This window comes from Onychomys torridus, chromosome 1, assembly GCF_903995425.1.
Source record: "Onychomys torridus chromosome 1, mOncTor1.1, whole genome shotgun sequence".
NCBI lineage: Eukaryota > Metazoa > Chordata > Mammalia > Rodentia > Cricetidae > Onychomys > Onychomys torridus.
Window position 1 is genome coordinate 48056383 of NC_050443.1, and position 12154 is coordinate 48068536.

At 47.2% G+C, this 12154-nt stretch overlaps 1 protein-coding gene across 3 annotated transcripts in view; it reads left to right on the plus strand.

The window, feature by feature from the left end:
• Ttc23 (tetratricopeptide repeat domain 23) overlaps nucleotides 1–12154 on the plus strand; it is a 99480-nt gene that overhangs the window by 57199 nt on the left and 30127 nt on the right. For all 3 annotated transcript variants that reach the window (XM_036169592.1, XM_036169600.1, XM_036169608.1), the window contains exon 7: nucleotides 9072–9177. In XM_036169592.1, coding sequence (XP_036025485.1) covers nucleotides 9072–9177 — 106 coding nt within the window. The remainder of the gene's footprint in view (nucleotides 1–9071; nucleotides 9178–12154) is intronic.

Genomic DNA, 12154 nt, shown 5'->3' on the forward strand with positions numbered 1-12154 from the left:
AAAAGCTAATGAAGGTTTTGTCCTTTACAAAAAATTCTAAGTATGACCTAAATCTAGGTGCCATAAAGGGGAAGCTGGCTGTTGTACTTAAGTGACCCCTCTCCGAGTCTGCATCCTGACAGCCCTCTCCTCTGTCAAGCTGTGTTCAGCCACCCACCTGCCCTCATTAGTCCAGTTAAAGGTAACGGTGGAAAGCAGTAAAAGGAGCCGTAACCAATGTGCCTGCATAGGAAAGGGAAGAGAGGTCCAGTGATACCCCTGCCTGAAGTCCATCTTCAAGGTCCTGCAATGGGGTCAGGTTTCACTGGAAGGGAGGAGTCTGCATCCCTAAGCAGCCCTGGTCAAGCTGTGGGCCTGCCCATCACCTGTCTGGGCTCTAGTCACATGCGGATATCTGACAACTTGCAAATCTCTTTCCAAGAGACGAAATCCCCTCTGGCTGACACCAAGGCTCTGCCTTTTTCCTTCTCTCTTGGGCAATGCCATTGTTTCAACTGTCTGGTAGTCTCTTTAGAGGGTCTTCATCCCTGTGGGGTGGTGACGCGTCCGCCCAGCAGTGCCCAGTGTTGACCCTGCTTGATCGTCTTCCCTTTGCGTATTTGCGGATGGATATAGCTTAGGTGCCAGAGTAAAAAGGAGAGGACAGGGAGGGTGGGAGATCTGACAGCGTGAGAAATGGCAGAGTGCTACTGTGTGACGGGTTTTATAATGCAAAAAAAGTCCAAGGGAAACTATAGGAAGAGTCTCACACAATATAGATGAAAAGATAACTCGTAGATGCATGGACAGAATACAAGAACAATTTACAGAAAAGAAAGCAAATGGAAAAGGCCATTTAGAAATAACCCTCAACCCCAGTTGTCGTTAAAGGCTGGCTATTAACAGCCTGCCCACAGACTGGAGTGTCCTGGGAAATAAGCCAAGAGGGGCAAGCCTGAACTGTGATGGTACCTGTGTGCATTTGGTGTGTTTGCTGAATGAGTGCGTGCGTGTGTTTGAAGTGTGTGTGTGTATGTGCATGTGTGCTAGAATGTATGTGTACTTGTGCATGTGTGTTAGAATGTGTGTGTACTTGTGCATGTGTACATGCATGTGTGTTAGAATGTGTGTACTTGTGCATGTGTGCATGTGTTAGAATGTGTGTGCATGTGTATTAGAATGTGTGTGTACTTGTGCATGTGTGCATGTGTATTAGAATGTGTGTGTACTTGTGCGTGTGTGCATGTGTATTAGAATGTGTGTGTACTTGTGCATGTGTGCATATGTATTAGAATGTGTGTGTACTTGTGCATGTGTGCATGTGTGTTAGAATGTGTGTGTACTTATGCATGTGTGTGCATGTGTATTAGAATATGTTTGTACTTGTGCATGTGTGTATGCGTGTGTGTTAGAATGTGTGTGTACTTTTGCATGTGTGCATGTGTTAGAATACGTGTGTACTTGTGCGTGTGTGCATGTGTGTTAGAATGTGTGTGTACTTGTGCATGTGTGTGTGCATGTGTGTTAGAATGTGTTTGTACTTGTGCATGTGTGTATGCGTGTGGGTTAGAATGTGTGTGTACTTGTGCGTGTGTGCATGTGTGTTAGAATGTGTGTGTACTTGTGCATGTGTGTGTGCATGTGTGTTAGAATGTGTTTGTACTTGTGCATGTGTGTGTGCGTGTGGGTTAGAATGTGTGTGTACTTGTACATGTGTGTGTGCATGTGGGTTAGAATGTGTGTGCTTGTGCACACACGTCAATATATCTGGAGTGCTGCACAGGAAGCTGTTCATAGTGACTGACTGTAAGGACTCCAGTTAGCAGTGGGAGGAGCGGGGGGGGGGGGGGGGGGGGGGGGAGTAAAGCGTGTAAACAGAAAGAGCTTTTTGTTTTCTTTTGCTTTGCTTTCTTTGCTATAGTTTGTGTCTTCTTTTCCACCACTTAAGATTTTACGTTTTAAAAAAAGAACTATATGCATTTAAAGTCTAATTAGTTTTAAGGAAGCTCGTACTTGCAAGCCCTTGACATGTCTATTTTGGTGCTAATCCTTATAAAAAGCAGGACTTCTTCTCCCAAGCCCTTTGGAAGAGACAAAGTTGACATCTGGAGGAAAGCCACTAAGGACTCTCTGTGACTATTAAAAGAGATGAGCCTAGTCCAGGGCCTCCGTTTTTAGACGCTGTCTACCCCTGGTGACTTCCCGTTCAGCTAACCCCCACCCCACCCCCATGGGATTTCCACAGCCATCTTTTGCCTGGCCAGGCCTCTCCGGCTGCCCCAGCCCCCCAGGAAAGGCTTCCCTACTGGACAGGTTACCTTGTACTGTAACCTGACCTGTCTTGCGTAAGGATGTCACCTCAAAGCCGAAGATGGAATGGCCATCTGTGGCAGGGCCGAGACAGAAAGCTGGCACAGCAGAGCTTGTGCCTTTCAGTGACGCAGTGACAGTGGGCCTGAGCTTATGAATAAAGGCAGGGGCTTGAGTTAGAGCAGAAGGTGGAAGATACAGTGGCAACCCTTCCATCCCTCATCCCCCGATCCCTGGCCTGGGTATCCACATAGTGGTACCTCACTGTTCCCCAGCCAGTTCACTCTGTATCTCAGCAGAGTCCACCACTTAGCAGCCCCTGTTACTGACCCTTAAGTAGTTTTCCATTACACTCATACGAAAGTCATCTTTCTGGAAGTTTGATGGGTTTGATTTGGGCCAAGACAGCATGCAATTGAGTATTGTAGGCCTTAGGCTGCCTTTGTGCCCTGTGCTGACCTACTGTGTGACCTCGTAAAGTGAGGCAACATATGTCACTGGTCCTTTGGGATGAAGGAAGATCGTGTGTATAACCTGACTAGCACCATACTTGGCAAAGGAAGAACCTGCTCATAATTGGTCCCCTTCTTCCCCTGTCTCTCCTGGGTTCTAGCCTTTGCTTTACAAATAGACCCTGGCTGATTATCGCCAAGTTGAGACTTTGTTACTAACCCCATGTGTGTTCTCCTTGTCCAGGTAAATATATTCTAAGTCCACAAAGGTACCCTGGGCTATTTGAATACTCCCTCAGTTCTTAGCTAAAGCAGAAGAGACTTCCCTCTGAATCTGTGGTCCCCTAGTCATTACAAAGTAGAGGGGACAAAAATCTGTCCCCGATCACCCAGGTTCCCTGTCTCTGAGTGTTTCTGCATAAGTAGAAATACTGTTATCTTTTTTACTAGCCACTGAGTTTCCTCCTCAAGGAATACTGCACGGTTCACAGATGCAAGGCATCAGACCCAGTTAGATAAGAGCCTGGCAGCCCTGGCTCTGGTTGCATCTGCTGGCAGACGGGTCGGAGCAGAGGAAGCTATGGTTTCCTCCAGAAATGCACCTGAGATACCAGAACGCACACACACTGTTATTTGACAGGGACTGAGGGAGCTGGTCATAGCTACTCTCTTGAATAAGCTTTTTCAATAAATGCGCTTGGTTAGTGGGAGAGACTAAAGGTTATTTGGTTTCTGTTGTCTTAACCCAGTCCATTTTAAAAGTCCAATTTGGGGTCAGTTAGTATTCTTCCTCAACTTTAGGGTGACAGCTGGTAAAGATATCACAATAGGCTTCTGAAGAACATAGATCAATAAATAAATGGAGGAATAAATAAATAAATAAATAAATAAATAAATAAATAAATAAATGGGAAGGGAGCCATGAGGGGGACCCCCGCCCTGGGGAGACTAATAAATAATGAGGTGAAGGAGTTGATGTGATGCCCCTGGAGAGTGCCAGTGAGTGGAGGTGAGCAGGACTCTTGTTATCCTGGTCGCTGCTTTCTCGCCCTCCAGTGCAGCAGAGCTGTGGGTTCACTCCTTCACTTAGCATCGATCTACAGTTGTGGCTGAGCTTGAGTTCCACAGGACTGCAAAATCGCCAGCCTGGTCAGCTGCTGTTTGTGTTCCTGTCCTTCTCAGTCCTTGTCGGTGGAGCCCACAAAGCTTTCCAACTTGTGATTTGACTCAAGGTCAGAATCAGAGTTTGCATTGCTCTCCAAGGCTGCATTAGCAGGGTGCAAAGGCGTGGTTACCAGGGGTCTTATACTTCAAGGTCTGATCACAGGATGCTTTGCCATGGGGTGTGGTGACCAGGTGTTTGAAGGCTCTACACTTGGTGTACATTGTGCTTTGATCTTGAAAGGGGGGGATCTTTTGCCTCTCCCCTTGCCAGTATACAAAAAGTCTATCATGAATAAACTCGAGGCTGCTGGATATTAACCCAGGGCCCTCCCTAAGGTATTCTGTGTCTCTATCTTTTTTCTTCATCTACTTCTATATTTCCTATCTAGCATTTCTCAATTCCTCATCCCTGCTTCATGGGACCCTTCGATAGGTTGGGGCTGGACCCCAACACTTGTCACCCATCCTTTAGGTCCCATGAGGGCCCTTCTACAGCAGCCAGGTAGAAGAGGAAGCGGAGCAGGGGCAGGGGTTGGGCATCCAGGCTGCTCCACCAGCTTCAGTGGGAGAAGCGGCACTCTCCCTGAACGTCAGAGAACCATGGATGGTACTGTGCAGAATAAGAAGGGGTCCTTGAGGAAAAGTGGGGTACAAGCCACTGGTGCTACAGTATCTTCATCCCTTTGCAAGTTGCCTTTTTTTGTGTTTCTGAAATGTAACCAGATTAATATATGTCCACAGAGATAAATTATTGTACTAATAAAGCAAAACACATTTGCTTCCCTACTAGTGGGTACTTAGAAGGATCCCCATTCTCACTGTCTCAAATTATGCTTGAATGGAGTTGAGGGGTTTTTGATAAACAATGAACACTGCACTCTGAAGAAAAGGGAGAACATGAGAGGGCATGTGAGGCAGTTGAGTAGAGCGCTAGGAACTCTCTACATGTAATAGAACCATAGTTCCTGAACCTGTGAACAGGAGGTGTCAATGAGTAACTCATTCTGACATCAAGGGTGCAAATAGAACCCTGGGCAGTCGAGCATAGCATAGAGAGGGAAATGAGTCTGTCCAACGCCAGAGAGGCACAGTGAGGTGGGACATTTGAGGCGTTAATGTGTTCTTCCTTTTCCATTCTATGTTCTCTGTGCTGCTTGGTCCTGCTCTGTACCCCAGAGACTGCTGCAGTACAGGATCAGAGTTCTCTGACTGAGAGTCACACCACCTGGACCACAGGAGTAGGGGGCCTCCTGGATCCTCCCTGTGGGTCACCAGGGTGCTGGAAGTTACTGTTCTTTACTGAACGCTCATCCTTCCACTAACAAAGAACATCTCCTCTTAGATCTTCTGGTGTAAGATAGTACAGCCCTTGGCCTTGAGGTTGGATACCCGTGCAAGGGATCATCTATTGGTCAACCTGTATATGCAGATGCTGTCTTTTCTCTCCCTTCAGTAGCCACTGAAAATGGTAACAGTTTTTGCAGAGAGGAAGTTAGCTGAGTGCAAAAACATAGTCCGAAGCGTCTATGCGTCTACACAAGTCCAAGCACCCCGCATTTTTGTTGGTCATCTGTGATCTCCTTTAGAACTGCGACCAGCTTGATATTTTCCGTGTGTGAATTCCTAGTGTTAGCACAATATCTGGCAAGTAGAAAGCTCTTCAAAATTAAAATAACACTGAGCCAAAGAGGAATAACTTAAACAAAGTCGAAATGAATGGAATTTCTACTGAGTAAATGAGATGCTAATTTGACACATTTTTAACACCCTGGGTGTCCCGCACCACTCCCCGCTCCCTCCAGCATGTGGTTTAAAAAGGTTCTTGAACACTAAGTAATAAATTAGATCAGAAGCTGAAGTTATGAAATGAATGATCAACATTTGCTTGTACAGTATCAGCATCTCACATAGGAAAGTGCTGAGGTCCGGACAATTGTGTGATGAGTTGAGATCCCCTACGCCAGTGGTTTTCAACCTGTGGGTCATGACCCCTTTGAACGACCCCATCACAGGGGTCGTATACCAGATATCCTGAATATCAGGTATTTACATTACAATTCCCAACAGTAGTAAAATTGCACCTATGAAGTAGCAACAAAAATAATTATATGGTTGGGGGTCACCACAACACGAGGACCTGTGTTAAAGGGTCACATCATCACGAAGGCTGAGAACCGCTGCCTTAAGCCTTTGGGACATGTTTTCTTAATATTTGAAAGTGATGTTTTATTATTGTTGTTTTGCTACTGGAAAGTGTCACTTTCTGCCTCCAAATCAAAAAGCAACTTCTGATCCTTTCAGGACATGTAATTATTCATTTGAAAATAATTGTGATAGGCAGATTTTTTTTAACCTTTCCTTGCATCGTGTTAGTGAATAGAAAGGAAACAGAGAATCTGAATTTGAGTTTTATTCCATTGGCAACATCACGTAGTGGTGTGTTCAGTCTTTGTAAAAAGCCCAGGAGAGCCTTCCTGAGCATCCTGTGGAGGCCTCTCCGGCAGTGGGCCGAGGGGCTAGATGGCCAGGGGGATGCGGAGGCTGCCCACATGAGGGTTTTTTGGGGAGAAGGCAGTCTTCCTCTTGCTTTTCTTCCTGCAAACACCGAACCCTTGATAACTTGACTCTACCTTTCAGCTTTGTAGTCTGAACGTCCATGAAACTGTATTTCGAAATACTTGTTATTTCAGTAATATTTCAAATCAGAGTTTAAGAACAGTGCTTTTGTGCCAATTTGAAACTAGTGACTACTCTGAGCTTCCCCTGGTCCCTTGTTCAATTCTTTCTGAAGAATTAATTCCAGTAGTGAGGAAAGTTGTCTTAAATCCAAGCCTTCCTACTTACGCACTCTGGGTGTTCCAACTCCGCGGCAAAAGCCATTGCTAGCAGGGGTGTCTGGCAGCTCAGAGTTTTTAGCCCAGGACTCAGATGTTAACAAACGAGGCAGTCCAGTGCTGCAGGCCTACCTCTGCCCTGATTGTGATCTCAGAGACACATTCAGAGGTGTGAGTCCTGCTTGCTGCCCTCCTGGGATGGCTTGGCTTCTTAAGTCATTGCTCCTGACCAGGTGCTGGCATCTGTCTGCCTTCTTTCATGCCCTGGCTGATGGATGAAGAGCAGCGTTCAGAACAGGGTCCAACACACAGAATTTGAAGTACGAGTATCAGAGTCAGAGCTTATCTCCATCTTTTGTGTGAGCTGTCTGGACCATTATTAACATGCTTCTACTGACCTAACATCCCCCACCAGGCCCCAGCTCAGAAGCACCTAGCTGGGACCAAGCCTTGAACACATGTACCTCTGAGGAATTATTCCAGACCCATTCAGCACTCTCAGGTTTTCATATATAAATTCAAAGTCATAGAATGTATCCCCAAAATTGTGTTGTGTTGCAAATGAGAAATAACTGAAGTCCAACTTAAATCTTCGTGGTTGTTGTCACGTTCTGCCTGCCCAGTCTATTCTTTTCCTCTGTGTGGTTTAATCTTCATTGTTTTTTTAAAAAATCATTTATTTACTTTTACTTCATCTGCATTGGTGTTTTTGCCTGCATAGATGTCTGTGAGGGTGTAAGATCTTGGAGTTAGAGGCAGCTGTGAGCTGCCATGTGGGTCCTGGGAATTGAACCCATGTCCTATGTAAGAGCAGTCAGGGCTCTTAACCACTAAGCCATCATCTCTCCAGCCCTAATTTTCATTGTTAACATGGCTGGATTTAGATTTCTAACAGATGTGCCTCTGGGCATGGGGGGGCGGAGCTTCCAGAGGTGTCACGGAGCCAGCGGGAAGACCCATCCTGCAGGTAGTTGGCTCCCTCCCACAGAGCAGCGCCCCAGGCAGAATAGGAAAAAGAGAAAGCCTGGTGAGTACTAGCACTTTTCTTTCTTCCTCATGGAAACACAGCCCGACCCTGTCAGGATCCCTTCCCACCGTGGCGGAAGTATCCGCTGTTGTTCACTGTAGCTAAAGTAAGTTGTTTGCACATTTTGTCCCGATAGTAAGACAAGTAAGGAACATGTGCTCTTCGGCAATGATCCCAAGCTGCCCACCATCCTGAAGATCATGTCATTCACCAGTTAGCGCAGCTTTCCAGGGCTGGCCATGGCTAGTCCAGTAGGCATTTGCCCAGTGATGACTGGAGGGATGGAAACATGTTACTCACAGTATTTTGATTGTTACTATTTATGTGTGTGTGTGTGTGTGTGTGTACAAAATACACAAAGTGAGTGTCTCCTACACAAGTTGTGTGTGTGTGTGTGTGTGTGTGTGTGTGTGTGTGTGTGTGATCACCAGAAGCTGGAGTTACAGGCAATTGTGAAGTGCCTGATGTGGGTCCTGGGTATCAAACTCCAGTCCTCTGCAAGAACAGTATGCACTCTTTGTTTGTTTGTTTGTTTGTTTGTTTTTTGTTTTTCAAGACAGGGTTTCTCTTTGCACCTTTCCTGGAACTCGCCTTGGAGACCAGGCTGGCCTCGAACCAGTATGCACTCCTAACCACTGAGCCATCTCTCTGGCCCCAATTTTTTTAATTTGAAATGTTGACAGGGAGACAATTAGTAACATTTTCTTTGAAAGATTCTAATTGATATTGTATTTGAAAAGATTTCTGTTATTGTGTTTATAGGATAGCATTTTTTATTGAGCAGTTTTTAAATTAACTTTATTACAAAGAAACTGAGCAGGCAGGTCTCCATGCTGGGGGCCTCAGTACAAAGGCTGCAGGCAGGTGGGCATGGGGATCAGACAGCAGGCTGCCCCTTCTGCAGGTAGGATCCAGGGTCTGGCAGAGCACACGCGAGGAGCTGGGTTTGCCTGCTTCCTCTGCACCCCATTAGTACTTTTCACTTCTTGAAACCTCACCTCTCCCACGCCCACCCCCCCCCCCGTCTTGGTTGTCTTTGCTGACTCAAATGACCATAAGCTTTTAAAGGATTTATTTCAGGGATTGGCTCCAGTGATGGTTTCCAGCCAAGTGGATCCTGAATCCAGGGTTCTGGCCTCCACCCAGTGCTTTTCAAATTCCCCAAAGTCAGTTGTATTTCTTCATCAGTCATCCCTTCCAACTTGCTGGACCGTTCCTTGGCTTCCTGCTTATCACTGCAAAGACGGTTTCCTATTGCTGTTGCCAAGCATGTAAACAACTTGTTTCTTCTCTCTGTGGTGACAGGCACATCTCATCGTCCTGAGTAAAAATCCCTCCCCAGAGGAGGCTGCAGATTCTGCACACTTTATTGCCCGGGCTGCTGTTGCTTCTGGGAAGCAGGACCACCACGGTGAGAACAGACCCCGCCTCCCTCCTCCACAAGCGGCTTGGGTGAGGCTGTGATGTGAGCCCTCTGCCCTGTGGCTCAGCTGCTCTGCAGCTCTCCTGAGCTTTCCTCTACGTGCCCTCTAACCCTTTCCCCTTTAGACTGTCACTCTTCATCCCAAACACCACTAGGAATTGTGGGTAATTCATGCACGGCTGGCTGATAGGGATGTGTGTGCTTTTCCAAAGCAATTATTTTAAAGGCTGTTATGTGCATGTGTGTATGCACGGGAGTGTGTGTGTATACATGTTGAGCTGTCGGGGTAACAGCTCTGAACTTGGAGCTCACTCCTGGGTAAACTTTCAAAAGGAAGCTACCACTCAATATGCATTTTCTTACCTTGGCGGGATAGTTAAAACATGGGATTTGGGAAGTCTGCACTCAGCCATCCTGGCATACTGTAACAAAAAATACACATTCTTGTGATTTTGGTGAGGTCAAACTATTCAGAAATGGTATGTGGCCTACACAGAAGAATAAGGAATATTCCAAGGTATCAGATAGAAATCATCAAGAATAATATTGATTCCAGGATGCCAGAAATCAGTGTTGGGTGTGGAGTCAGTTCAGTAAGCAGGAGTCAGGGTAGCAGGCCAGACCTAGGAGGAAGCCCCAAGGAGCAACTTGGTAGAAAAGGCCACAGACCAGGCAGGGACTTGGTCTGTGCAGGGGCCGGTGCAGATATCCATAGGTGACCCTCTTCCGGCCCACCTGGCTCACCCAGCAGACCCGGAAGAGCCTGATCAGAGATTGAAGGAGGAGCCAAGAGAAGTGTTAGCCCTCCTTTGAACGTTCTACTCGAGGTCTCCACCACTCTTAAACATTGAAAATACCAACATTTGAGAGTACACGAGTCACACACACCCGACATCTATAGGAACCCCCATGTCTAGGCAGCAGGAGGGTATCGGGTACCTGAGAGAAACTTAAGGAAGTGGCGGATAGCCGCTGACTGTAGGATGGGAGACAGGACAGGGTGGTGAGGACCATGGCAACTAAAGAAGCCCTCCCCCGCTCCTTTGCTCTAGAATCATGGTTCCACATGGCAGGTAGCTTGTATTGTCCAGAGAAGGAAGAAGAAGTTTGGATCTTCATGTGAAATCTCCAGTTGTTGGTTAGATGGTAACTAACTCAATTATATTTAAGGTTAAAATGAGTGTAGGGACAGCTTTGATCCCAAGTAGCCCTGAGATTCTAGAAGGAAGTCGCCATGGGCTCCTGGTTTTCCCCCATCCTTGCATGACAAGAAGAACAGCGAACTCCAGAAATTTGAGGTTCATGGCTTCTTTTATTCAACACACACACACACACACACACACACACACACACACACACACACACACAAAATGTTTTCCATCTTTTACATTTATGGTTCCAAAGTACTTAAAACTTGTTTCTGATGGTGTTTTCTGAAACATAGTTTTGCTCTGTAACCCAGGCTAGCCTCAAACTGAGTCAAGGCAGCCCTCCTTCCTCAGCCTCCCAAGTACTAGGGTTACACATGGGAGCCACTGTGGGTCCAGATCTATCTATAGCTTCTGGCTGAGGGCAGATGTTTGTCATATGGTAGGAAGAACCAGCTGCGGGAGTGTTTTCTAGAACTGGGGGTCATGCCCTGCTTCTGGGGACTGTTAAAGGTGTCAACAGCAGTTTGGGAAAGCGCGGGAACCTGCATACAGCTGTCGCTGCTCCCATAGCTGCTAGCATCTGCTCCTCTCTGTCTGTCTGTCTGTCTGTCTGTCTGTGTGTGTCTGTCTGCCTGTCTCTGCCTTTCTCTCCTCATTGCTCTACACCAAAATGACAAGTTCCAGGTGGGCACAAGAGCTGCTCCTTGATAGCGCCCCCTCCGATCCAGCACCTGCCAATCAGAGGACACCTGAAGCACCTGTCACCTTGGTAACCACAGTGGCAATTCGATGGGAACTTGAGCCACAAAACCTTAAGATGGGGACATGCCCTGGTGGTTTCTGGGTTCAGAAAACTGGAAGGTTCTGGTGGGCAGAGGAAGAAAATGATCTCTTCCGCGAGACTACCCTACTGGATGGAAGAGGCAAAGGCCCAAAATGGTCCTTTTGCCTGGAGGCCGTTCTGGTTCCCAGCCCCACCCAGGACACAGCAGACTCCCTTGTTGACCATAGGAACAGAATGATGGCCAACGGAAATTATGCACAGAGATGGATTTGTCCAGAAGCTCTAAGTTAGACCTATCTGCTTTGCCCTTCATAGAATCAACGACAATCCAAATTGAGGTGTGTGTGTGTGTGTGTGTGTGTGTGTGTGTGTGTGTGTGTATCTGTCTGTCTGTGTGTCTATGTGCGCATGCACATGCCTGTGTAGTTTTTTCAGTATAAACACAGCTGGGGTTGCCTCCCCTACAGAGTTGGAGGCATAACACCTGCATAACACGGGCCATGTGAGTCTGGAATGACTCACACTGCACAGGACACATTGGCCTTATCTTACTTAGCTCCATTTCCAGATGAAGATTCGGAGTCCATAGGAAATGTGGTTTTCCCAAGCCATTGAGTGATCAAGGTCTGAGCCCAGAGGGTCATCCCCAGACTCTTTATCATTTGTTATGTGTAAGCACTGGCCCTGGCCCTTCCTCCTTTCTTTCCCTACCCCCATGCAAGAGTCTGTGGTGTGTGGAGCAAACACGGGACCTTGGATGAGGGAGGGCAGCCGAAGGACAAGGGTGTGGAGAGCCACTGGGAAGGGCCAGGACCCAGAAGCTCAGGGTCTCAGCTCCACCCTCAGCCCCTGGGGCCGCACAGAGCATGTCTGGACTGGCATCCAAAGAGCTCGTGCCCCAGTCAGAACTGAGGTGCGTGAGGAGCGCAATAGCTGTAGAGCAGGGGGGCTGGGGCTGGAGTAGATGGGAAAGGGGCAACTCTGGAAGCACAGGTAGCAGGTGTCTCGGGAAACAGCGATGGCAGTTGTA